The 24,781-nt window shown below is 37.6% G+C and overlaps 1 protein-coding gene across 1 annotated transcript in view; it reads right to left on the bottom strand.

Annotated features, from left to right (window-relative positions):
* Positions 1-24,781, bottom strand: part of cdh10b (cadherin 10, type 2b (T2-cadherin)) — a 60,640-nt gene that overhangs the window by 13,203 nt on the left and 22,656 nt on the right. The window contains exons 3-7 of the mRNA XM_055176386.2: positions 14,067-14,361; positions 8,263-8,382; positions 6,690-6,857; positions 5,684-5,871; positions 4,741-4,994 (exon numbers count right to left, since the gene is read on the bottom strand). Of these exons, the coding sequence (XP_055032361.1) occupies positions 4,741-4,994; positions 5,684-5,871; positions 6,690-6,857; positions 8,263-8,382; positions 14,067-14,361 (1,025 nt within the window). The remainder of the gene's footprint in view (positions 1-4,740; positions 4,995-5,683; positions 5,872-6,689; positions 6,858-8,262; positions 8,383-14,066; positions 14,362-24,781) is intronic.

The following is a 24,781-nucleotide window of genomic DNA, read 5'->3' as shown; positions in this document are numbered from 1 at the left end:
ATGTATTGAGGTCGGTGACCCGGCAAGCACAAGAACCCGGACCTAAAAGTGTATCTCCGGCAGGGTACATCAATGGCAATAAGTGCCAGTTTTTAAGTAATCAATTATGCGTTATACATCGAACAGCCAGCTGCGGCGAACCGCGTCTTAGCTCAAGCAACTATCAATTATCTATAACCGCACATTGCGTGTTGTGAATGCTGAAGTGGTTGATTTGAAAGAGGCTGAATGCTAATCGCTCTGTTGATCCCTGCCTTTTGTTTTCACGAAATAAGAAAAGGAAATCTTTCCTATTAAACCCATTTATCAATGTCAACTTACATATTCCACTGACATTTAAATATGCAACTGAGTACGGTGTGCTTGAGGGAGCCAGGCGGACGACGATCGCTCATAGCGCGAATGCGGACAGGAGATGAGAGACAAGGCAGAGTCTTTCGCATCAAGATTTTGACTTATAGAAATCAGAATTGAGAACGGGTGGGGAGGGGGTGTAAAACAGCGCTTGTATTCATCTTGCCAAACTTCCACAGGGAAATCACCAACTGAGGCCACATGAATAATTTGCTTCCCCCTGCTTATACACATACACACACACACACACTTGCACTTTTGGGGACATGTTGATGGATTAGATTTAACCGAGCACAAAACATCTGATCAGCAACCAAAATGTAAAAGGAGAAGATGCGTTATGCTTGATTCTCATACTAGGATGAATAGAGACGTGAATCGCGAGGAATTCTTTGATTATGTTTGATAGAAAAGCGTAAATTAAATATTTCAAGTCCGTTTATGTTAGCTATGAGGTTATCTACTTTATATACATTTACATACGCATTTATCCAAGGTGATTACAGTGCATTGTGTGTTGAATCAAAACCATGACATTTTCGTTGGTAATACAATGATCCTCAGCAATTAATTTTGCCTTTAAAAGATGTCTTATAGCCATCCAAACACAGACCAGACGTCTAGGATAAAACAAGGCAAAATGTAGGCTGTCAGTGAAAATTGAACAGATGTCTAACCATAGTGCAAAAAAAAAAAAAATATCATATACCATACAGTTCATTTTGGCTAAAATTGGTTACTCATAGACAGACTATGACAGGTCTATAGTTAACCTAGATGGTAAAATGACAGCCATTGCTTGCTGGGTTTTAGCATCTATATGCTACGCTAGTGTACTAACACATAAGCACATTTAAAACACACTCATATATATATGACCTAAGATTTGACCTTAGAATGAAAGGTCTATTATTACCTTATTTAAAAGGTCATGAATAATAATGTGGAGCTCTGCTATGATTGGGTGTTTCTCAGAGCAGCTCCTTTCTCAGAGCAGTTCAGTAGCTCTTTGTGTGTGTATGTTATGTTTGAGCCTGTATCAGACGAAGATACAGATTTTGAGGAATAATCAACTATTCGAATATTGGAAATGGACGTTTCTGAGTGGTTGAACTTGGCAGCCTATATGCTAGCATATAGCATTAACTAGCATATAGCTAGCATACTTTGCTTTTAGCATTGTAACAACATTGTACTTAACCTCTAATGCTGCGTTCAGACCAGCCACGGTAGAGGCATCAAGCGCCAGTGATTTCAATGTTAAGTCAATTTAAAGACGCGTTGACTGAGGCGTTTAGCGTGGCGCGGTAGACATGATTCCGCCTCATTCGCGTGTCTAGTTCGCGCATATGGCTCTACCACTTGCTCTAGTGGTGACGTGATTACAGAAAGCGAGTGGAGTTGCAGAAGCCACTCCCATGATGTGAATTTCAGCGTGAATGTCTCGATAACTAGAATTTCACGCGTGAATGAAGTGCGTAAACTCAATATGTTCAAGCGACAAACTAGATGTGGTAGACGCAAATTTGATGCCTCAAACGCGGCTGTTGTGAACCCACAGTAAGACTAGGGCTTTGGTTGTCTTTTGTTAGATTTCTTTCTTTCTTTTTCTTTATTTCCAGCTATTTTGGGGTTAGAAAGAACAAATAAATATAATAAACAAATATTTTTCTTTGAACATAAAGAAGTGTGTGGTCATCCATCTCTTAGAAGGTTAATTTAATGTGCTATTTAATGTTGGGGGCGTACATCTCGACTGCAACGTCACAGTTGGGATTATGTTGAGATTGGCCTGTTTTCCAGTTTTTTGTCTTGCATGAACGAGGTTTACATAAGGAGGAAACAAACCTGTTTGAGGCTCATAATATGTCATTACCATGTAGGCTACAGAGCTCTTATTATTCATCTATGCCAATGTAAATACAGTTTTACGTTCTACGGCACCTTTAAATAATTAAAGAGAAAAGTACGCACATCCAGATAATCTTCAACAGCTGCAGGATGAAAAAGTATTGTTATAGACAAGGGAAATCCACACACAGATTTTTTTTAGCTCCCTTTGTTCTTAAAAAATAAATAAATAAATAGGACAGCATCTCCTTTAAACCACCGACAAGCAGGTAGCAAATCACGACTCGTTGCTGTTATGTAACTTAAGCCTATTTAGGCTGTTTATAAAAAGGATTCCTTGATTTATCAAGAATCTGTGCGGCTTTATTAAGCTCATTTGTTTGCGTCTGTCTTCTTTTGCAGCATCTAATCTTCCCCTTTCATTACATTTAGGTCAGACTGCAAACTAACAGCTCATCTTTGAGTTTAATTTTCCTGTTTTCCTGTTTTGTTTGACTGTCTCACATTTTTATTTGCCCTCGTGGAGAAAAGAGCCATTTGTTTTGTTAGCTTGATATTCAAAAGCATTTAATTAGCGTGTCCCTGTGTTTAAATCTCTACTGGACCGTTAAATTTGCTGTTACAATAGCCATGATTATCTGTTGACAGAAGCTTCCTTATTAGCTAAACCAGCCTGGAGTTGGTAATGAAACTAATATAATGAGTGCAATAACATTGAAAGCGAGTGCAACACGAAACTGGAATAAACCTATCAATTTCACAACATGAAACATTAAAGGAGTTATATCCTTGATCTTTCAAAATCATTGATCTATAAAAACATTCACTAACTTTCTTTACTTCTTCCCCAGTGTAATTGAGTATTTACTGAAACCGAGCTGCAATATGTGAGCCATAAAAATGATATTCTTTTACTGTAAAAAGAAAACTAATATTGAAAAAAAAAATTGGGGCTTTATATGCTTCTTGCAAAAATAAAATGTAAACACTTTTTCAACATATCTCTGTAGCTCAAAAATGTTCCTGTAGCTCAGTACACTTTTATGCTGCCTTTACACCAGCCACGAGGCGTCAAGCTAGGGTGGCCATTCGTGCCAGTCCTGCCGGACACGTCCCGAACATGTTTTCGGGTGCGTTCTTCGGAAGTCGTGTTGGTCGAACGCATACGTCATTGAGGTTCTCACATTTCAGTTAAAATACATTAGAAAATTAAGATTTATTTCTTTTAAGACATACAATCATTGTACTTTCATTCTTACGTTGAAATGTAATGGTTGCTTTTCTGAAATTGAACCCGAAATATTAAACCTTGATGACGTATGCGGTCGACCAACGCGATTTCGGGATGTTCCGGCGAAACTGGCACAAATGGCCACCCTGTGTCAAGTGCGAGTGATTTCAATGTAATGTCAATGTGAAAAAGCATTGACACGCGTCTGGAGGTCTCGCGATTCCGCCTCATTCGCATGAATGCCGCAAATTGAGCGTTGTTACGGCAAACGCGCGAGTTACAGAAATTTGAACTTTGGCGGAAAAACACGCCGCGTTAACCAATCAGGAGCTTGCTTTAGTAGTGACGTGATTACAGAAAGCGAGAGGAGTCGCAGAAGCCCCTCCCATGACGCGAATTTCACGCGCAAATGAAGCAAGTACACTCAAACTGTTCAAGCCGCAAACTAGCCGCGGTAGATGCGATTTTGACACGGCTGGTGTAAACCCACGGTTAGAAAAAAAGTGCAAAAGCTGTCACTGGGACGGTACCCTTTAAAGGGGACATTTCACAAGACAAGTACGTATATGAAGTTCCAGCTCAAAATACCATATAGATAATTTATTATAACATGTTAAAATTGCCACTTTGTTGGTGTGAGCAAAAATGTGCCGTTTTTGGGTGTCCTTTGAAATGCAAATGAGCTGATCTCTGCAGTGTCATGGTTGGATAGTGCAGATTAAGGGACAGTATTATTCCCTTCTGACATCACAAGGGGAGACAAATTTCAATTATGTATTTTTTCACATTACTAGGTTCATCTGTTTCAGATTTTCTAGGTTGATAAAAGTACTGGGGACCCAATTATAGCACTTAAACAAAAAGTCAGATTTTCATGATATGTCCCCTTTAAAAAGTCTTCTTAGGTACACATATGTATCTGTGAGGTACTAATACACACTCTTTAAAAACAAAATGTTTCCTTTTTGAAAGGTTACCAGCCCTGGTTGTACTTTTTGGACCGTGTAAAGCTTTGCGTTAGCTTCATAAAGGTAATGGGTTCGATCCCATGTATCCCAATGTACCTTGAATGCACTGTAAATTTTGTTGGATAAGCATCTGCCAAATGCATAAATGTAAATGTCTACACTTGGCCATCGCTTTTGCCTGCATGTTGCCAAAACTAAACTGACTGAAAAAAATAAATAAATAAAAAACTATAATAAAACCTGTTTGGCAAAAAAAGTATGCTATAAACCCATAAACATCAATATCTATTTCAGTTAATAACATAATTTTCATCAAATCAACCAATGGTTACTTACTTAACTAAGTGATTGACCATATCAGGGTCTCGGGCCATTACAGTGCCAACCGAGCTGCCGGCAGGGGTGTCCTCATCGACCTCAAAAATGTATAGGGCTCGACTGAAGACCGGAGGTTCGTCCACGTCCGTGACTGTGATTCTGACCACCGCCGTGTCGCTGAAAGGGCCCAGGTGCTCGAAGCGCCGATCTATGTGGGTGTTGGTCACCTGCACCCGCAGCGAGTATAACCTCTTACTTTCGTAATCCAGTGGCTGAATGACAGAAGGTCACACGAGAAAAGATAAGATGTTAGGCAGGTCCTCGTGTCCTCTTTGAATAAAAGAAAGGCTTACATTTCAGATCTGTTTCTATTCGCTCCCGGATTAACAACGGGCTCTGGCTAAACTTTGCTGAATCTAAACCCCATCCGTTTTCGATACTTTTATTGAAGAGCGCTTATCGCAGCCCCTTTTCTTTCGAGGTGAATGTCTTTTTAATAAAGGCAGAGCATCGTCCATTTAATGCAGCCTTTTAATTATGAAACGATTAAAGACTCAAGGTGTGATCTTTTACCTCTCGTCCATTCAGACCTGCTTCCACAGCTCTCTTTCATTCCAGTTTGAGCAATAAGATTTGCATAATTGCCTAAGTCTCATCAAAGCCTGACCCAACAGATTGTGGATATAAAGCTATAGGCAGATTTCAGCTGGCAAATAGATCCCGGCACAACACAAAAGGGACTTTTCGGAGGTGAATAGAATTAAGCACCTTTGTAAAGTTGATAGGACACGAAGGCTTCGATTTAGGGGATTACGTTTTTAAGCACGTCGCTCCGTACCGGTGCAAAGTGTGTGTTTGGGAAGAATGAAAAATAAGAAAAAGAAAACGACGTAGAATGGTACAGATTTTATTTTAAGCTGAAGAATTTGATGTATAAAACATGAAATAGAGGCCTATTTACCCGTTTTACAGTTATAACCCCTTCTTGACTGGTTCCGTCTGTGATTACGTTGAAGACATCTTGCCCATCTCCATCCAGGATGGAGTACCACATTTCCGCATTCTCTCCGATGTCCGCGTCGTACGCTTTAATCCGGCCCACCGGCGAGCCGATATCGGCCGACTCGGGAGTGGTGAGATGGTAAGTACCTGGAGACGAGGAGAAAAATTGATCAATTGAGTAAACAGTCAGGTGTTTGCCTGAACTCTTTGTTCTCAGCAGATGCGTTTCGGTGTGTATTTGTCTATTTATTTATCCGTCTCTCGGGGGAAAAGCAAAGCTGCCTCTCGGCGGTTATTCTTTAATAGAATTTCAGCTCCGATGAGGCATTGGAGAAGGTTCCTTTCAAACCCAAACTGTTTCTGATGTGGCTCTTGTATTGGATTTGAGACTGTGGCAAAAAGAGGGATTATCACCCCAAACGAAGCTCCTGTTGTGAGCTCGCTCTCTCTTCATCTCTTTCTAGTTTTCAGCCTCCTCTTCAATTCTAAAGCCTCTTTCTGTAGAAATGTTGTTCTGGATTCATGTTGTGAGTCAGACGGAGTAATGGCCGTACATATTAGATGAGTTTGCGCTGTACTGTGGCCTTTGAAAAATCACACAGAAATGCAAAACATTCGAACAACTTAATTCCATATGCAGATCATATTGATTTGATGTCTATTTGCAAGCGTTGTGGAGTTCATTCACATCTTGTCTGTATACATTATCAATAGTTTGACACATTTGATATAGACCTTGTTTTAAAGCAGCCATGTTTTATGTTTTTGATAGTTTTCTTATCTGACAATGTCTTAATACTTTTATAAAAAAATGGGTTCAAAAGTTACCAATGGGTTCAAATCCCAGGGAACTCGTGACAGCCAGTCGCTTTTGATAAATGTGCTTGCCAACAGTGTAAATGTAAAAAAAAAAAAGTTATACCCCCTAATGTCCAACATGCACATGAATCGAAAGGCTTTCTTACTATGGGGAAATCGAGGAGGACTGTTGTTGACATCCAGCAGGGTGATGTTGACTGTAGCGGTCCCAGAGAGACCCCCCATCTGTCCGGCCATGTCCTTAGCCTGAATGACCACCTGATAGTACTCACGATTTTCTCGAATCATGTTTGGAAGGGCCGTCCTTATGACACCTGATAAAACAGATGGACACAGGTTTGTTAGGTACAAATTAATGAGTTTTCAGGCTTCATTATTTATATGTTAATGTCACGCAAAAAAAGTCAGTTGAATGAGGGAAAAAAGCTAAACCACAGAAATTAATTCTATGCCTTGGGGTATTTTAAAGACAGACTTTTAATTGAGTAGGATGTCAATCTTTAAATCGTGTTGTGATAAGGTTATTGGTGTAAATGACATCACAAATCTACACTCCGGCATGCTAAAAAAATAATAATTCACCACCAATACTAATACCAGATTGATAACAATCGGCTAAAAACCCATCTCTTCCGCCAACACCTTACCTCCTAATATCTTTTCTTTTTTATATCCTCATCTTTACATTCTCTGTAAAAAAAAATTACGTACCATTGGCTATGTATAATGTGTTAGACTTAATGAGCACGTATGTATTGCGGTTCTTGTGTTGCTCTAATTGCTTCTATTGTTACCTCATTTGTAAGTTCCTTTGGACAAAATGACTAAATGAATGAATGTAAATGTATTCGATAAACAATAGGCGAAAGGTACTCGGATGACCTACAACTTCCGGCAAGACCCTGAAGTGTTAATTCGATTCTCACTTTGATATAACGTGATCCCCCAGTAGAGAAGTTATCCAACAAAGAAGAAGACGGAGGGATGTTGTTTTATTTAAAAATGCCCGAAAGCAGTAAAACAGATCTATTCAAATGCAAATATGCTGTATATTTAACAGCTTGTGTTTAAATTGCGCTTGTTTAACGTCATTCCAGTTTACGACTAATTTGTTATGACGACGTATGTCACGTTATGTATCAACATGGTGGATGTAATACATCCGAATTCATTCTATCCATATACATATTATATAGTACCTACTGTTTTTTAACAGTCAATGTGTAGGTACTTCATCTAAACAGTACGCCATTTCAGATGCAGTTACGGTACATTCAGACGGGGCGTAAGCAGTAATGCTTCCCATTCACATTTAATGGGTGCTGAATTGTGGATCCGTCTGCATCGCGGCAGAAGTAGAAAATTTCTCAACTTTTCAAGCGGCAACACATGCATCAGCCAGTCAGATCGCGTTATGAAAATAACCTAGACAGAGCCAGCCAATTACGTTTATGGAAGACCGAAGCATGTGTTGCGGCCACTGTGATTGGCAGTTGGCCACGCTTCAAACAAGCTTCGGTCAAGCGTTAACACTTTCATCCCGTGTGAATGTACTGTTAGCCTGTTGCAGGTTGACCTTATAAAGGTCAACAACGCCAAAATCTTTATAATATTTTGGTCTCTAGATATGACTTATGTCCTCTACATATGTCTTGTGTATTAGATCCAGTTTTTTGTCATTTTTTAGTATACTTGCTCTCTAATATCTGCTCAACTTACCAGTTTCAGGTTCAATTGAGAAATAGGGCTGGCCCTGCAGTATGCTGTAAACCAGCTTGGCACTGTTTCCGTATGCTTCATCGTCTGCATCAGTGGCAGTGACTCTTATTACAAATGCACCTTAAAAATGAAAGAGACAGAGAATTATAGAGATAGATTTGAGTTATGCACAAACATTCCTGGATTTTCAGCACCAGTGGGCCCCAACAAATCTGTAAAACATGATTCATACATGATTCAATATTAAAACCTGAACCTTGATTAAAGCAATGCATCCTAACGGTGCACCATGAACCACATGTATCTAAAATATGCGTTGTAAAATACACTACTATAAATATATATATATATATATATATACACACACACACACTATATATCGTACATCGCCATCCCCCAAAACCCCCAATGGGATCAAGGGGAATGCATGATCACTCCATGCGCTTTCATCTTCCTTATCTTAGCGTAGTTCTTATCTAAATCCTGTCTCATAATTACTCCAGCACCACGGTGGGATGGATGCGTCTTTAATTGTAGGTTTTCTTCCGCTGGCTCGCTCGTTGGGTCATCCCATTCATTTTACGCTCTGATGGAATCTACCGTATGTTACAAAGAAACTTCAAGCTAATAATCCCCTCAAAACACACTATAATTACACAATTTAATCCAAAACTAACATGAATTTAGGAGGAGGAGGGGGTTGTTTTCAGGTCAAGACTACTCTGGGCTGCTGTAGGATTCTTTGTCTGTGATTATAAAATGTTCTTCCAAATTTTACTTCAGTTAAGATGTAATGTTTAAATGCGCCATTACAGTCCTAAAGGGAACAACTTATATATAGGTTTTATAACAGATAAATGCCATAATGATTATTATTAATAAACGTTCACTAGTGTTCATTAATAAATGGCATTAATATCTATTTGCTGTTTAAAGTAATCAGTTCCAGTAAACTTGAAGTGTTACCCCACCAAACAATTTTGCATTTAATAGATGTCTAATTAATGTCCAAACACAGCCCAGACGTCTAGGAACAAGGCAAAATTTGGGCTGCCAGTGAAAATTATTAGACGTAAGTTTTATACGTCAAACCATAGCACAAAAATAAATTAAATAAATAAATGAAAGCAAACAGCTTGTAATCACTGTTGACTTTACTTACATGCTGGAATATCGTACATCTCGCAAGGTATTTTGGCAAAAACGACATTTAAGTTTATTTTGGCTGTGTTACTCATAGCCAGACTATATCTGGTCTACAATTAACCTAAACCAGGGGTCTCCATTTTTTTTGTGAGAAAGGTCTACTACAATGGATAAAACAATCAGGAGGGCTACTTTTTATATAGTCTACTCAAAACATTTTTTTACCTGCTGAATTTATTTTACTTGTTGATATGTTTTATCGTTGTTTAAAATGTTAACATACAAAAAAGCAGAGCTAATATAAAAAAATATGTAATACATATTAAAATTGAGGCTTTTAATATAATGTGCCACTCATAGGCTGTTTCTCAATTCCAAGAACGCAAAAAACGGACTTGCGTTCTCGTGGAGGTCGGTCTTGCCAGGCGACCTTGAAAGAACGAACTCAGAAAGTCACGAGAACACAGAACGCACTTGTGAGTATTTGCATGCGTTCTCTGTACTTGCGTTCTTGAGAATTCAAATTGAACTTCGGTGGTTATTGATGACGTAGAGTGAGAACACAAGGACGCAAGATCGCTAAAGAACGCATTTTGAGAAACAGCCATAGACTCTCTGCTCGCCACTGACCTAGACGGTAAAATACTTGTTGGGACACTGTGAGGTCATAGGTAATTAATCTGATCCATCCAATCAGAGATCTCTTGAAATGTGGCTTTAGAGTATAACTCCTAAGGCATCAAAAAATCTTTAATGATGTTTAGGTGTTGTGTACCATTAACAACAACAGCAGTTTGATCTTGTGCTGAATATAGATAGAAGAACATTTGTCCAGCAACGTCAAGGACAAAATCACTCTGCATTCTTGTTTGCCAACAGCCACGCTTTCCATTACAATCACGGCTTTCTCGGGTCGCTTCCTCCGAGGTCACTCTTTATTTCATTTTTGTACTACTGACATCTTACTGTTCGGCCTTCTGATTCACTTTAGAGGTGACTTTACGTTTTCTCAGTCTCACCTTTTGAAGGTGGACCGAACGCCCGTGTTGTTTCTGCCATGGATCAGTGGCGTCCTTGGCATCGACAAGACCTCAGACGAGCGACGTTCGCTCTCCGAACAACTCTGAGAATACTAATGAATGAGGAAACATCTGTCGCCCTCCGATCCCATTTAGAAAACACGGAGAGAAACGGAGTCTCTGTCTTCATGGATGGCCAGACCTGATTAACGGCAGGCACGTTCACAACACATGGCCGGTTTGTTCGGTTTAAACGTGAGTACCACCGTGACCCCTCGGTTTGGCAAGCAGAGGCATTCGCGAAATCATACACAGCCGGGAGAAAGAAAGAGGCAAAGTGTCAAATGAGCACAGCGTCCCATTTATGTTTGAGGACCGTGGATGATGTAACTTTGAACCCAACTGAGCAATGAAAGGAAGAACAAGCCTTCCGGAAAATAAAGACGTAGCTTGGGTTTCAAAAGCCTTGGGGGGAACTGTGGTCCGTTTACAAGCCTTCTTTTTCTAGATTGTGTTGAATAAATAACGCCTCTACCCAGAGTCGAAGATGCAGTAATACTCCACGCTTTTACATTGGAGGAAAATGAGAATCAGTAGTGACAGTGCAGGAATAAATCTGCCATTTATCATGATAAGAATCTGAAAACAACACTGCATGTAGTCAGCTTGTAAGACACGGGTACTTTAAGAAACCCAGCAGAGGAGATCGGATGCTGTAATGTAAGAACCAAACAGAAAGTCCCTGAAGCTTGAGGGGTCTGAAAAGATGACTGCTAGTGTTTCAAGCCTGAGGGATCTATCTTTCGACAAAAACGACAGCAATAAGATCTACTCTCCAAAAAGAGAATTAATTGAATTATAAATACCTCTTGGTTTTAAAGGGGACGTGTGAAATCAAAAGTCTATTTGATTTCCCCAGAAAGTGTAAACAGTGCTGATCTGCGGGTAGAAATCCAATTTGATAATTCACCAAATAAATCTAGCAACAAACTCAATAATTGAAAGTATCTGAACATATTAATTTTATCTTGGCCAATGTTTCACACAGGCTTTGTGTCAAGCGTAAAACGTTCTCGAACTGACAAACACAGAAAGGTTCACCAAGACATACACAAGCACTTGAAGCACAATTTCCTTGTGATTAGTCTTTGATTCATTTGCCGGTCAAAATGATTAAGATCCACAATGATTATCTTATCATAGCACAAAATCTTTAATCAAAACCGGCTGCCTTGTTTTTGTCGGAGCCGCAAATGAGTTTTGATTCATTTGAGATAAACCTGCGGGTTAATTTGTTGCTCCGTGAAGAGTAATTGATTTTTACTCGCAACATCCCGTTCATTTACTTTCGCTACTGATTCTCTCTGCTTCTCTAAATGGGGATAAATGCGCAGATAATTGAACGAATTTAAACGAAATATTGCAAGATCTTTATCCTTTCTGCAAATCATTTGAAGTTGTACGTTTGTCATAGTTTTAATCAGCGCTGATTAAGTGGCTGGGTAAAGTTTTCTACTCAACACGCAATCATTGTGAATTATCCTCTGTGCAAGCTTTTGTTTTTCAGCCCGGTTTGTCCAGAGCTACTTCTATTTGGCCTGGATGTTTACGTGGCATAATTTGGGTTCTTGTGTGAGTGAGGGTCTGATTGATGTTAATGATGCAGTACACTTGCAAAAATAACTTGCAAATGGCGGTGAAAATCGACATAAAAACACAAAATGTTGTTTGTAATAGATGCAAATTGTCATTAAAGGGATTGCTTTCCCCTAAAATCAAAAGTCTGTCATCATTTACTCACTCTCATGTTGTTACAACCTGTATAAACGTCTTTGTTCTGATAAACACGAATGAAGATATTTTGAGGAATGTTTGTAGCCAAACCGATCAGAGGCCCCACTGACTTCCATAGTAGGGAAAAAGAATACAAAGGAAGTTGGTTACAAACATTCCTCAAAATGTCTCCATTTGTATTAATCAGAACAAAGACATGTATACAGGTTTGCAACACCATGAAAGTGAGTAAATGAAGACAGACTTTTATTTTTTGGGTGAACTATATATTTAAAGTGCACCCATTTAATTGTTAATGTTATTTTGTGTATTTTGGTATAATACAATGTGTTTGTGTGGTTTATGGTTTGAAAACACATTATTTTCCACATACCGTACATTTTTGTACCTCCAGATTTCCCTGTCTTCCCGAAATGCACGGATTTTGTACAAAACTCGATTTGAAAAGCACTGTGTCCCTGATTGGCCAGCTAATCTGTACATTGTGATTGACCTGAATACCTCTGACATCAGCCGGGAATGTGACGCTCCTTACCATGTTTGAAAGATTCGGTCACATTGCAGTGCTAACAGGAGTTAACTTACAGTCTGAGTCCGAAGCGAGAGGAATTATGATAATGTCGGTCTTGTCTACATCACCAATCCTAGGACGTAAACTGTTGCCTACAATCCGTGTGTTTGTTGTAGTCCAAGAAAAAAGATTTACGTTGGAGACGATAACTCGCGTCATCGTTTACTTTGGGGTTTGTACCTTTTGCATATCATTTATATTTACTGATACACACTTACATGACAAAAGACATGTACAATCGCGAATCGGACCATAAGTGCCCTTTAAGAAGACACTTTATGTAAGCTATCCTCTAAACTGTAAAAATTCACAATTTTTGTTAAATCAACATATACTTTTTAGTGCTGGGCAAAGATTAATCGCGATTAATCGCATACAAAATAAAAGTGATTTTTGGCATAATATATGAGTGTGTGCTGTGTGTAATTATTATGTATATATAAATACAAACACATTCATGTATGTATTAAAGAGACATTTACATGTGTATATATATTTATTTATATTTTTATATATTCTATATTGTATATTTAACCACAAACACATACATACATTAATTTGAGATTTTTATATTAATGTATGTATGTGTTTGTGGTTAAATATACATAATAATTACACATAGTACACACAGATATATTATGCAAAAAAAAATCACTTATTTTGTATGCGATTAATCCCGATTAATATTTGACTCCACCCACTGGCAATATTTGAAAAATCCCAACGGAGATAGATGGGACGAACTAAGCTCGTAACAAGGGCGCGGTGAGCTTGAACCTGCTTACGTCACAAGTTATTTTTTGGACCCAACATCCAATAGGAAAATTCAACTGCAGTAGCCACCGTTTAACTTGAAGAGGGCAGTACTCAGACGTTTTTACACCATATATTATAGTATTGAAACACTTTATATTCAAATGTCAAAAAAACTACTTAAATCAATAAACAGCACTAATAAAGCCACATTCTTACAGATCATTAACTAAAAAAAGTTGGTTTAGGGTTTAATTACTTTTTAAATGATTTCAACTTGTTATGTCAACTTATCACAGGTCAACACTTAAAATAGTAGGTGAAGTTGACTTGCAAAACCAAGTTGTTTTAAGTTTATGTTAATGTAACTGTTAAGGAAATCTTTCATACCGAAAAGCCTAGTGTCTATTCCTAATCCTATAACAATAAGCATTTCTAGAAAATGTATTTAATAATACACACAAAATTTGAGAAAAGCAATGACTACTTGAACCAATATGCAAAAAAAAAATTCCACTCACCAACATTAGACATCTCTGATACACTGGCCACAAACGTGTCCTTGGCAAACTTTGGCTCGTTGTCATTAATGTCGTGAATTTTGATGACAAATTCCGAGGCCTTTTCAAGATCCCGTCCAGATGTTTTGTTAACGGCTTTGGCGCTAAGAGTGTACGAAGACTTTTCTTCCCTGTCCAGTCTTCTAGTCGCATGGATATCACCCGAATTCTCATCGATCTCAAAAACAGTTCCAGCCCCGTCTCCGGTCAGCACGTACTTTACGCTACCATCTTCAGTATCCATGTCTGAGTGAAGCTTGAAAAAACAAAAAGAGAGGACGTAAAAATCGACATAATCATTACAGTGGAATGAACAGTTCCTAAATCTACTGTTTTCTTAGCGTGTGACTGGCAAATTGTTCACAAATATGCTCAGTCTGTGTAGTCGAAATGTTCAGCTACCGGCCTTAAATCTTGTGCAAACAGAAGCAGTTAAACCATTTGCTAAACACACTTAAATCCTTTCTGGTGGAAGTCAGAATGTGTGTCGTGAGCAATGTTTTTAAATGAGTTATGAATATGTGAATATGAATTTGCTCAAAGGCCTGGACGGTTTAATTTTCTTTGTGCGTAAAACTAGTGTTTCATTTGGATCGGCATCAGTAATAACTTCAAAATTCTTCTGGCTGTCTACATGGGTTTTCTTTCTTTTGAACGGCAAACACAGCACCGAATGGTGATCAAGTCATTATCTGCAGAGCGCAGACTCGAGAAAAAGCAGAAAGGCCCGTGTTTGCTATGGTTGATAGCATATGCCAGATATCTCTTAAAACTGTCAATAGAATCCTGTACTTCCAGACTGTGGAGGAAAGATGTTTTTCTTCAGAACAGTTACAATTACGCAAAACACTACTTCAGAGCAGAACTTTCATTTTACACCTGTCTCTTAGCAACAGGAGGAGGCCAGGCAGCACTCTTCATCTGATTGACTTCCTTTTTTCCTGATGAGGATTTTACCTGAAGAGGCCAAACCTGTGACAGCTCATACAACACCGGACAAAATATCCAATCAGTTTAGAGACTGTACATTTTTCAGATTCAGAAATGATCAAGCAACATCAAAGCAATGACTCGACAGGATTCCAGGAAACCACATCAGAGAAAGCAAAGAAGATTAGATCTTTTTTATTAAAGTGGTTTTATTAAATGGTTTCAGCAGTAACAGCATAAACAGTATCAAAAACGATACTGAGCTAACATTACAGTGTAAAATTAATGTATACAATGTTATCTATAGATCGGCCCCCAAACCTCCCTTCACATAGCGGTGACCCATAATTGTCGTCTCATTTCGTATTTAGGAAGCCAAAACATTTGTTATTTTCTACAAGATATTTGTTCCAGAGTTCAGTTTAGCCACTAGCCAAACAGAGACTGAAAATTAAAGTCGCCATGAAAATAAAATGAAAAACTGTAATTTGTTTAGGAATATTGTGGTATTTTTTTTTTACAAATTACTTATCTGTGAGCTTCATTATTTTTAAAAAATGTATGTGCCCTCATAATCTTTAAAGCAACATTGTGTAGTTTTTTTACCCTTAAATAATGTCTCTAAAATTATTTCAGTGATAGACCAACTTTTAACTGGACAAATTGAACTGTTGCTGCAACCTGAGCAGCCTCCTAGCTGCTACAAGCACACTCTGAAAGTGGCGGTGGAGGGTAGAGCACACAGCCCCGCCCCTCCCCCTGCCTGTAGAAGAGTGTCTGATACCAGGCACTGTTGCACTTTTCAACCACATGGGGGAGCTGTAAGTCATTTTTACATGGAAACTACATAGTGTTGCTTTAATCAAAAACACAATTCTCCCCCCTCCTCAAAAGATCTGTCTTCCGGACACATGGTATGGCAGGTGGGCAGGGCCCAGGAGAAGATCACTGCAATTAGCAACACGACCCAACTTCAAACGATCCAATCAGATCTTTGGAATTTGCATATCACTGCAGCACATCGAGCCTCAAGTATCATCTCAATGCAAAACATAAAGCAGCTAGCGTGGATGTTAGCCCAACTCCGAGTACAAGGACCCACACCCGACCAACACTTCACCAGATGACTGATTTAAGGGCCAGGGTAACTAAGTCCACTGCAAATATTTATATGCGATTAAAATTTGATTAATTTCGATTAATTAATTACAAAGCCTCTAATTAATTAGATTTTTTTTATTGAGTCCCGGCCCTAATAAATAAATATATATATATATATAAGTTATGTGCCTGTATGATAGGTCCTACGGATGTTGTGTAGATGGAGAAAAGGAGTGGACCAAGCACTGATCCCTGAGGGACCCCAGAGACCATCTGGTGGGCTATGGACAACGTGCCCCTCCATGACACCCTAAAGGATCTATCGGAGAGATAAGATCTAAACCATTGAAGAGGAGTACCTATGATCCCTAACAACGATAGGATGGCTAGTAGGATCTGATGGTTAACTGTGTCAAAGGCTGGGCGACAGGTCTAGCAGAATTAGAACCAAGGATTTGGATTCTGCCTTCGCTAGCCTTAATGTTTCCATGACCAACAGCAGTGCTGTTTCGGTGGAGTGGTTGCATTGAAAGCCTGATTGCTTGTCATCAAGTAGGTTTTTCAATGATAGAAAGGAAGATGAATTGAAAACTGCTCTTTCAAGTGTTTTGGCAATGAATTGAAGGAGGTAAAGCATTGCGTTACCAGCGCAGAGGTCATGGGTTTGAGCCCTAGGGATCGCACATACTGATATGCATCCTAGGATAAAAGCATCTGCCAAATGCATAAATGCAAATATTTCCTGCATGGACAAATAGTTTATTACAGTTTTTGTTGCTGGTGCCCACTTCATACTGCATGGAACTAAATATCTTTGAGAAACAGCTTTGAAATATGTACAAAACAACTGTTTCTGCAACATGTGGCAGGTTTAACATGTGTGCGTCCAGATGGTGTATATGAAAAATCCACATATTTTGTTCCAGTGTTATTAAAAGCTAGATCAGAGTTTGTTTTGTGGTTTTCATAACATATTCGGCAGAAATCTAATACATTTTGAAGAGCCTGCATTTGACAACTGACAGGCGTACGTTTATTAACATCAGTGTAGAATATTTCCCAGCAAGCAATTTTGGGTTTAAAAGACTTCCAGTAGCCATCCAAACATCTATGCTAAAACAAGGCAAAATTCTCCATCCAACCATATAGCCCAAAATAAATTAATATATGAAACCAAACATCTTGTAATCACTGTTGTCTACATGATGGATTTTCATACACCTCAAATATGCTAGCTGTTTCTATAAAAACGACATGTAATCTAATTCAAGTTTATTTTGACTAGAAGTGGCTTACTCATAGCTGGACTGTTTTGGATGGATCTATAGTGAACCTAGATGGTGAAATGATGGCTATTGCTTGCTGGGTTGGTTTATGTTGTTTTATGGTAGGTGAAAGACAAATGGTTGTCGTATTTAATAGGGCAAAGTTATGTCTGTCTTTGCTGTTTTTACCAGTGAGTCAAATCCAAATATTGCAGAAATGTATTTTATTTAAGAATTTGTAATTTCGCTGCATTAAAAACTTGTAAATTATTTTAGGTAGTGGCTTGGTTTTCATCCAAACGTGTAGTTAATCTTTTCAAAATTCGCAAAAAAATAAAAACAAACTAATGTGAATTAGGTGCGTTCCCATCAAGTTGTTTTAGCGAATGATGGTGGTACTTGTAATCTAGTACCCAATAGTAAACAAAATAAGGCACATGTGGAAAATGCAGACAGAACTGCATGTAGTCAAAATGGGGCAAGATATTACTTTATTACCTTCTAATTGTCAAACTGAATGCTGTGCACAGTAGAAGGAACGCAGCATTTTTGATGCAGGCACTAGCAGCAAGGGCATAAAGACGTTGTCGAGCCACATATATGGAAAAGACAACTTCAGCAGAAACAGCTTGACTGTCCAATGGGTATAATTTCGCTACATCAAAATGTATTCGACAAATGCATTTACCATCTCCCATTATTCGCATTTAAGTCAAAACAACCTCAACCAAGCGTGAAAACTTTTATCCGAAATTTTTACGTCACTTTTTATGCGTTACTTCAAAATGCGCATAAAATTGTGGTGATGGACTTTTTGTGACATCACATCAGGTGGTCTGTCTCTTATATATTAATAAAGTCATGCTTATGCTGCTAGACAACCTTTCTGGACTTCCCAGTCATGTAAATTATAACTTTTCATGAGCGAAAATTTGTATAGCCTGCCTTGTAGGAGTACCATGAAAGCTTGAAGTTCAGATTCAATTTCAGACCAACTTTGTTTGCCCAGATATTTTTAAAAACATTTTACTGTGCTCATACATATTTGTAGGTTTACATATCATTATAACAATATGTGTTCATTAGACAGCGCTGTTTTGTCATTCCCAACACTTCACGGTAAGTTACATTAAAATTATTTATTGCACTAGGTATCAATAATAATAATAATAATAAATAATATTTTTAATATGCATTGAATTAGTCTTGGTCACAAATATACTGCTAGTTCATGTTGGTTCAGAATGCATGTTAACACATACAACCTTTAAAGTCCAAACAAAGTGCATATTTGACCCTGTCTGTGAAATCCAGTTTAAAGTCTCATAACCTTATGATGAAACTGAAGCTTTTTGATTTCATTAATTTTATATTAATTTTAATCTTTGGCATGACCTTACTCAGTCAATATTAAATATATCAAGGTTATATTTTCACAAAATGTTCTTTAGATTATGGATGATTTTATGAAGAAGTCAATCACAAAAAAAAAACATGCGTTACATTTTAGATCACTCAAGTCAGTGTTCATTGTAATACTAGTTCATGGGCACATGATTCATAGACATGCTGTTCACTCGGTCTATTTAAAGAATATTTTCTCCTCCGTATCTTTCTTTATAAATCCTACTTCACCCAGCTTTTGTGGACTCACTGAATAGAAAAGAACATGTTGCTTGTATATGGTTTTGCTGTAGATAGACTATGAAATGTTGAAACGTTATTACTATGAGGCCTCATAGCAATATAAAATGTTAAATGAAAATAGCATGGCGCACTTTATGACAACAGCCTTTGTCTCTCTAGTGGCGTGGACTTTATAGCTGTGAAGCCAGTGTTTTTAATCAACCCTATGAATGCTGTGACAAAGCCACAGTGTTTACCATCACTGAGAGAACGACAGAAAACTCCAAATAAATACATCCAGAATTTGTCAGTCACAGAAAGGAAATGGGTTGGGGGAGTGTCTGCATTCGGCTCAAAGCCACTAATCTATGCAAACATTAGCATGCGGATCATTAGCATGTGGTTAATGAAATGTTTGTGCGTTTCTATCTCGCGGGTCCACGTCCTCCTGAGTGACAACGCGACTGAGGGACACAGCATGCCGTAAAGCCAAACTAGATATAAATAGCTCAAGATAAGATCTAATTATTTTCCACATATTTACAGAAAATAACTTCAGACCCAACTGATGTGAGGGGAACAGACTGTATTTGGAATAAAATGACAGCACAAGCTGCATTTTGTTAATTTATTTGATGATGAAAATGTCAAATTGGTTTTAGGTCAGTATGTAGAATTGTTTGTTTAATGAAAAGCCAAGATCACACTCAGATATAACATACAGTAGGAATAAACAATGAATAATTTTCTTTATTCTCAGTCTTTATGCTCCCAGTTGTTAGACATACGATTATACATTATTTATTGAAAAAAATCTGTATTATAAAATGGGCAGTTCTGGTTCTTCATTCTGATTGGTTGAAACGCGTGATAAAATACCCTGATAAACCCACAGTTCAGACCGCATTACATAAGTATCACTGCACCACTGTTAACATCACAGTCTTTAATCATATTTTAATGTGTCTACAATTGCACAATTAATGGCGATATCCAGATAAATGTCAATAAATATTGTTGAGTCATCTTGTCAATAAAGAGAAAACGTTCCCTGGGGAGTTTCTACCTTTAATTCATATTTCAGGTATCCACTGGGTCGCGATCTTACCCAACTTAAACACTGACGCATTCACTCAACACTAAAAACACTGTGCTTTGATCAGGCTCTGAATCTGATCTCTTACAAAAGTTTTTCACAAAAATGGAATTATCTCCGCTTTTAGCTGAAAATTTGGGATGTGATAAGAGCACAAATGAAGGTAGGATGAAACTTTGGTTGTTTGAAAGCGGATGGTCTGTTCTTTCATTTGATATTGTATGTTTATTTAAATAAGATAATTTTTCTGTAAGGCATTAGACTAAAACTGGGTGGCAACTTAAAAAAAAAAAAACGAGGAAAGAGTTAATCATGCTTCCAAGCATATTTGATCATCACTTCAACAGTTGCACGATATAAATGTTAATGTACAAATTAGATGAATGTTGATTTATAAAAATAAACACCACAGTCTTTAATCGTATTTTCATTGTGTCTTTGCCGCGTCTGTGTTGGTTGGGGACCTACGCTCTGTATCAGCCACACTTGATTTTGAGGAAATATTTTGTTTGGCAGAAGAGTAATATTTGTATTATTATAATTAATTATCACTTATTTGTGTTTTATTTTATGAAATCCTGCTATGCATATGAAGTATCCGTTTTATAAAAGCAATAAGCCCCGCAAAGCTGTGGGGTTACAGTGCATTTTATAACAGCTAAGGGGGTTTTAGGCACTCTGCTTCATGTTGTGCCTAACAAAGCTCCTTAGCTGTTATAATGCACTGGTAACCCACTGCTTTGCGGGGCTTATTGCTTTATTTTGTCTTGTTTTGTATATGGATGCACCAAACCATTTTTCTCTGACACTTACTTCCATACCTCCGACACTTGTTTTTGTGTAACGTTGTTGTTGTTGTACACTGCTGGGTTGAGGGAACGTCATTTCGATACTCTGTATGTTTTGTACATACAGCAGAATTGACAATATAGTTTATTTTGAAGTTTGCTGTGTTATTAAAATGTACGCGCCTCTAACTCTATGTTGGTAGCTACTTGATTTGCCTCATTATTTAATAAAATTTATTCATTCTTTCCAAACACCAAAACAAATTTTTTAATCTAGCCATTTTTTAAAGGTTGCCCGTCAGCATTTTTTGTGATTTTCACAAAAGTTTCACAAAATGCCTTCCAGGAACATTTTCTTCTAAAAATATACAAACATACAAATATATCAAGTGAAATAACAGAAACTCTGCTTTCAAACAAACAATAAACAAACAAACAAAACAAAACAAAACAAAAAAAAACATTTCATCCTATCTATTTTTTATCTCTGCTTATAAACTCTTTAATATGGGTATTTAAAAAATAAATAAATAAATAGCAAAAAGCTGAAATAATGCATTTTTATGAAGGAATTTTGTTAGAGATCAGATTTAGAACAATTACGAAAACAAACGCAGAGTTTAAAAATTAGTAAATAAGTTTTTGCTTCAGTTTTTTATAAATTGGGTAAGTGTGTCATCTAGTGGATAATCACGGTATTACAGATTAACATAAAACCTTATCAGGAACACGTTTTTTATGCAAATGTTTTCTTTTAATTGACGAGAGAACTCGTCAGTGGCGGGGAAAGAGTTCATAGTTTTTGTTGGCGAACATTTGGTACATGCCTAATTTTGCAGTAAAAAAAGGTTGAAACATACTTTAAGAGAGAATAAGAGAGAGATTGCATGTTTGCTTGTGATGATGCAACTGGTTGTCAAATATATCTTGAACTGAGATTCTGTTTTCGCAAGTTTTTTTTTAAGGTTTGAAGTTTAAAACTGAAGCGGGGTTAGAAAAGCAGCGAACATAAAATTGCTAATAAGCAAATGCTTCTTGTTTAAAGGAGGTTTAAAAACAAAACAAGAATACAGAATCAAGGAAATGATTTGGTCATTGCTTTAGGACTGTGCTGTTAGGCTAACATTTAAGACAGACAGAAAGCTGTGACTGATGACATTGGCCACAGTCTGAAATCTACCCTTGTATAACCTTGATGTCTTTACGTACTGACAAATGAACAGCTGGAGGCCTTTACGTTGAATGTCAATGTTTGCTATACCCTCAGCTGTGTCTGTGATAAACAATGTGCGCATTTATCACACATTATAATAAAGAGGCAGTGCGTAATTCCTTTTATTTCATGCGAGAACAAAGCATACCGTACCTACAAAGCTTTTTATCAATAAAACACCTCGCTTTCATGTTGGTGTTGACCAGAGCAGCCGGTATGAAGATGTAGATTCCATTTTCGTCCCGGCTATGTATAAAATCCCTTGACAGCACCATAATTAGTCTCTCTACGTCCTTTATTGTGAAGAAATCCTTCAGCACTGTCATGGCCCACACAGATGAGAGTTTGAAATCCATAAAAAGACATCTGAGACAGAGACATGCAATGAAAGCAGACAGCCGCATAAAGGCAATACAAACCCCGGCTTCTCCGGGCTAATTGGTATTTGTCAGGCGAGTGTCTGCTCTCGCTTAAAGGGGACACATAAAAGCATCACATTAATATATGAGGTAAACACACGCTCGAACCACAACGACGGGCTTCGTTAGGTCATTAATTTGAGGTGAACTGTGGTGGAGATGAAATTCTCCGCAGGAACGGAAGGTGATGCATGAAATATGTTTTTTTTGGCCTGTTTTGGCCAGATCTTATGTATCTGATAAGATAAATTCTTACACTTTAAAAAAAATGCTGGGTTATTTTCAACCTAGCGTTCGGTCAAAAGGGACATACCCTTTTGGGTTAAATAAACTAGAGCCCGACGGATTTATAGCTTTGACGATTTTATCGGCAGATATGAACCCATGCAGATATATCTGTATCGGTGTATAGACGTTTCATCGGACGCACGTGCCGTGACGCGACTACATGTCTGGTCGGAACTTTACTTCCGGTTACAGTTTTTTTATTCAACAAATACCTTGTCAAAAAAAAAAAAAACTGTTTTGGTTTTCTAGGCAATCTATGTGATGTTTATTTTGCTTGTTATATAAATAAACTACTTTAAAAGGACTTTGTTGTTATTTATTCTTAGCTGAGTTTACCGGAAGTTACGTGTTGACCACGAAATACGCTTGTTTATGTTGTTACTGCTGAAATTGTATATATGACGCAGACATTCAGACGCTATGAAAGTTTTTACAGAACACAGATATGCTTAAATTATTTAAGTTTGTCCTGCAGAGGGCGCTCCATTGTTTGCTACTAGTGACCTAGGTCACTGGGTAGTAACTCTAGCCAGCCCTTCACTTCAGGGTCTCTTGCTCAGGCAGTCAAGCGGTTATTTACACCTGGTTTTAAGATGTGTTTTGGTCGATCGGATTATAAGCAGACGAGAGAGACACATTTCTGTTTACACTTGGTCTCATTTGTCCACTTGCGAGTTTTTAAAACGCGAGCGAGAGAAATGACGCACACTAATATTACAGTATGTAAGAGTACAACTGCTTGTGTTGTTACTAGCATGCTCATTTCGCACACATTCATGCAAATGTAAGGGGCTTTCCAGATTAGACATAGTGTTTCCCATACATTGATTTATCTGTGGCCGCCCGCCAGAATCAACACTGGCTGCCACAAATAGATTTTTCATAATTCCCATTTACATTTTTATTTACTATTTAAAATGGCTTAATTAACTCATTCACCGCCATTGACGAGTTATCTCGTCATTTATGAGTTCATATTTAACTAATAAATATGCCTTTCTGGACGAATTTCAAAGTGAAAAGTGTAATACCGAATTTATCAAAAACGGAAGTTAAAAAGATTTAATGATTTATTTTAACTGCCTTTATGTTTGATAGTCATTCTGAGTCTGATCTCTAACATAAATTCCTTTACAAAAACGCAATTTTTTAAGCTTTTTGCTCCAAATGTTGTATTTTTGAAGAGAAATGTCCATATTTCAGAAATAGTAAATATATAATGAAACGTTTTTTTCCCCATTTTGTTTGTTTGTTTGTTTGTTTATTGTTTCTTTGAAAGCAGAGGGTGTGTTCTTTAATTTGATATAATTTGTATGTTTATATATTTATAGAAAATAATTTTTCCTTCAAGGAATTTTGTGAAAATTTTGTTAAAATCACAAAAATGCACTCAACGTGCCTCCCCCCTCTCTCTCTCGTTGCGTGCAGCTCCTCAACAGCGTGCGCCCCCTCCCCTCTGAGGAGTGCACCTCTCTCACATAGCAGTGAAAAGTATATTAACTCCGCGTTCCTCTGTGTACTTTCTCTTTTTGGCAACTCTGTGTAAGCAACCATGTATTATCTCATATTTCTGAATTTGCACCAAATTGTCTGCGCTATACGCGATATACAATAAAACTACCACTCGTATTTAAAATAAAAAAGCGCTCATAACGCAACAACACTGATGAGAAGAGCAACATCAGTACAGCCTCATTGTAAATGTATGATGATTTTGTCAGATGTCACGTTTTTAGCAGCAGTTAAAAAAGAGCTGATTGGATTAAACAAGGAGTTACTGGGTTGTGGGTCATTACTGGGTCCGGTTTAGTCACCATTTTATAGACAACAGAACAAATAATATGTAAAAATAGCATTCAGTTGTGTTAAAATGCAATATAATGTTACAGATCAAAGAGTAAAACACAACGCAATGACATCACATGTATGCTAATCGGCGTGTGACATCAT

The sequence above is a fragment of the Misgurnus anguillicaudatus genome, chromosome 4 (assembly GCF_027580225.2).
Source record: "Misgurnus anguillicaudatus chromosome 4, ASM2758022v2, whole genome shotgun sequence".
NCBI classification, from domain to species: domain Eukaryota; kingdom Metazoa; phylum Chordata; class Actinopteri; order Cypriniformes; family Cobitidae; genus Misgurnus; species Misgurnus anguillicaudatus.
The sequence above is the reverse complement of the archived record's forward strand: the minus strand, read 5'-3'. Positions and strand labels throughout refer to the sequence as shown.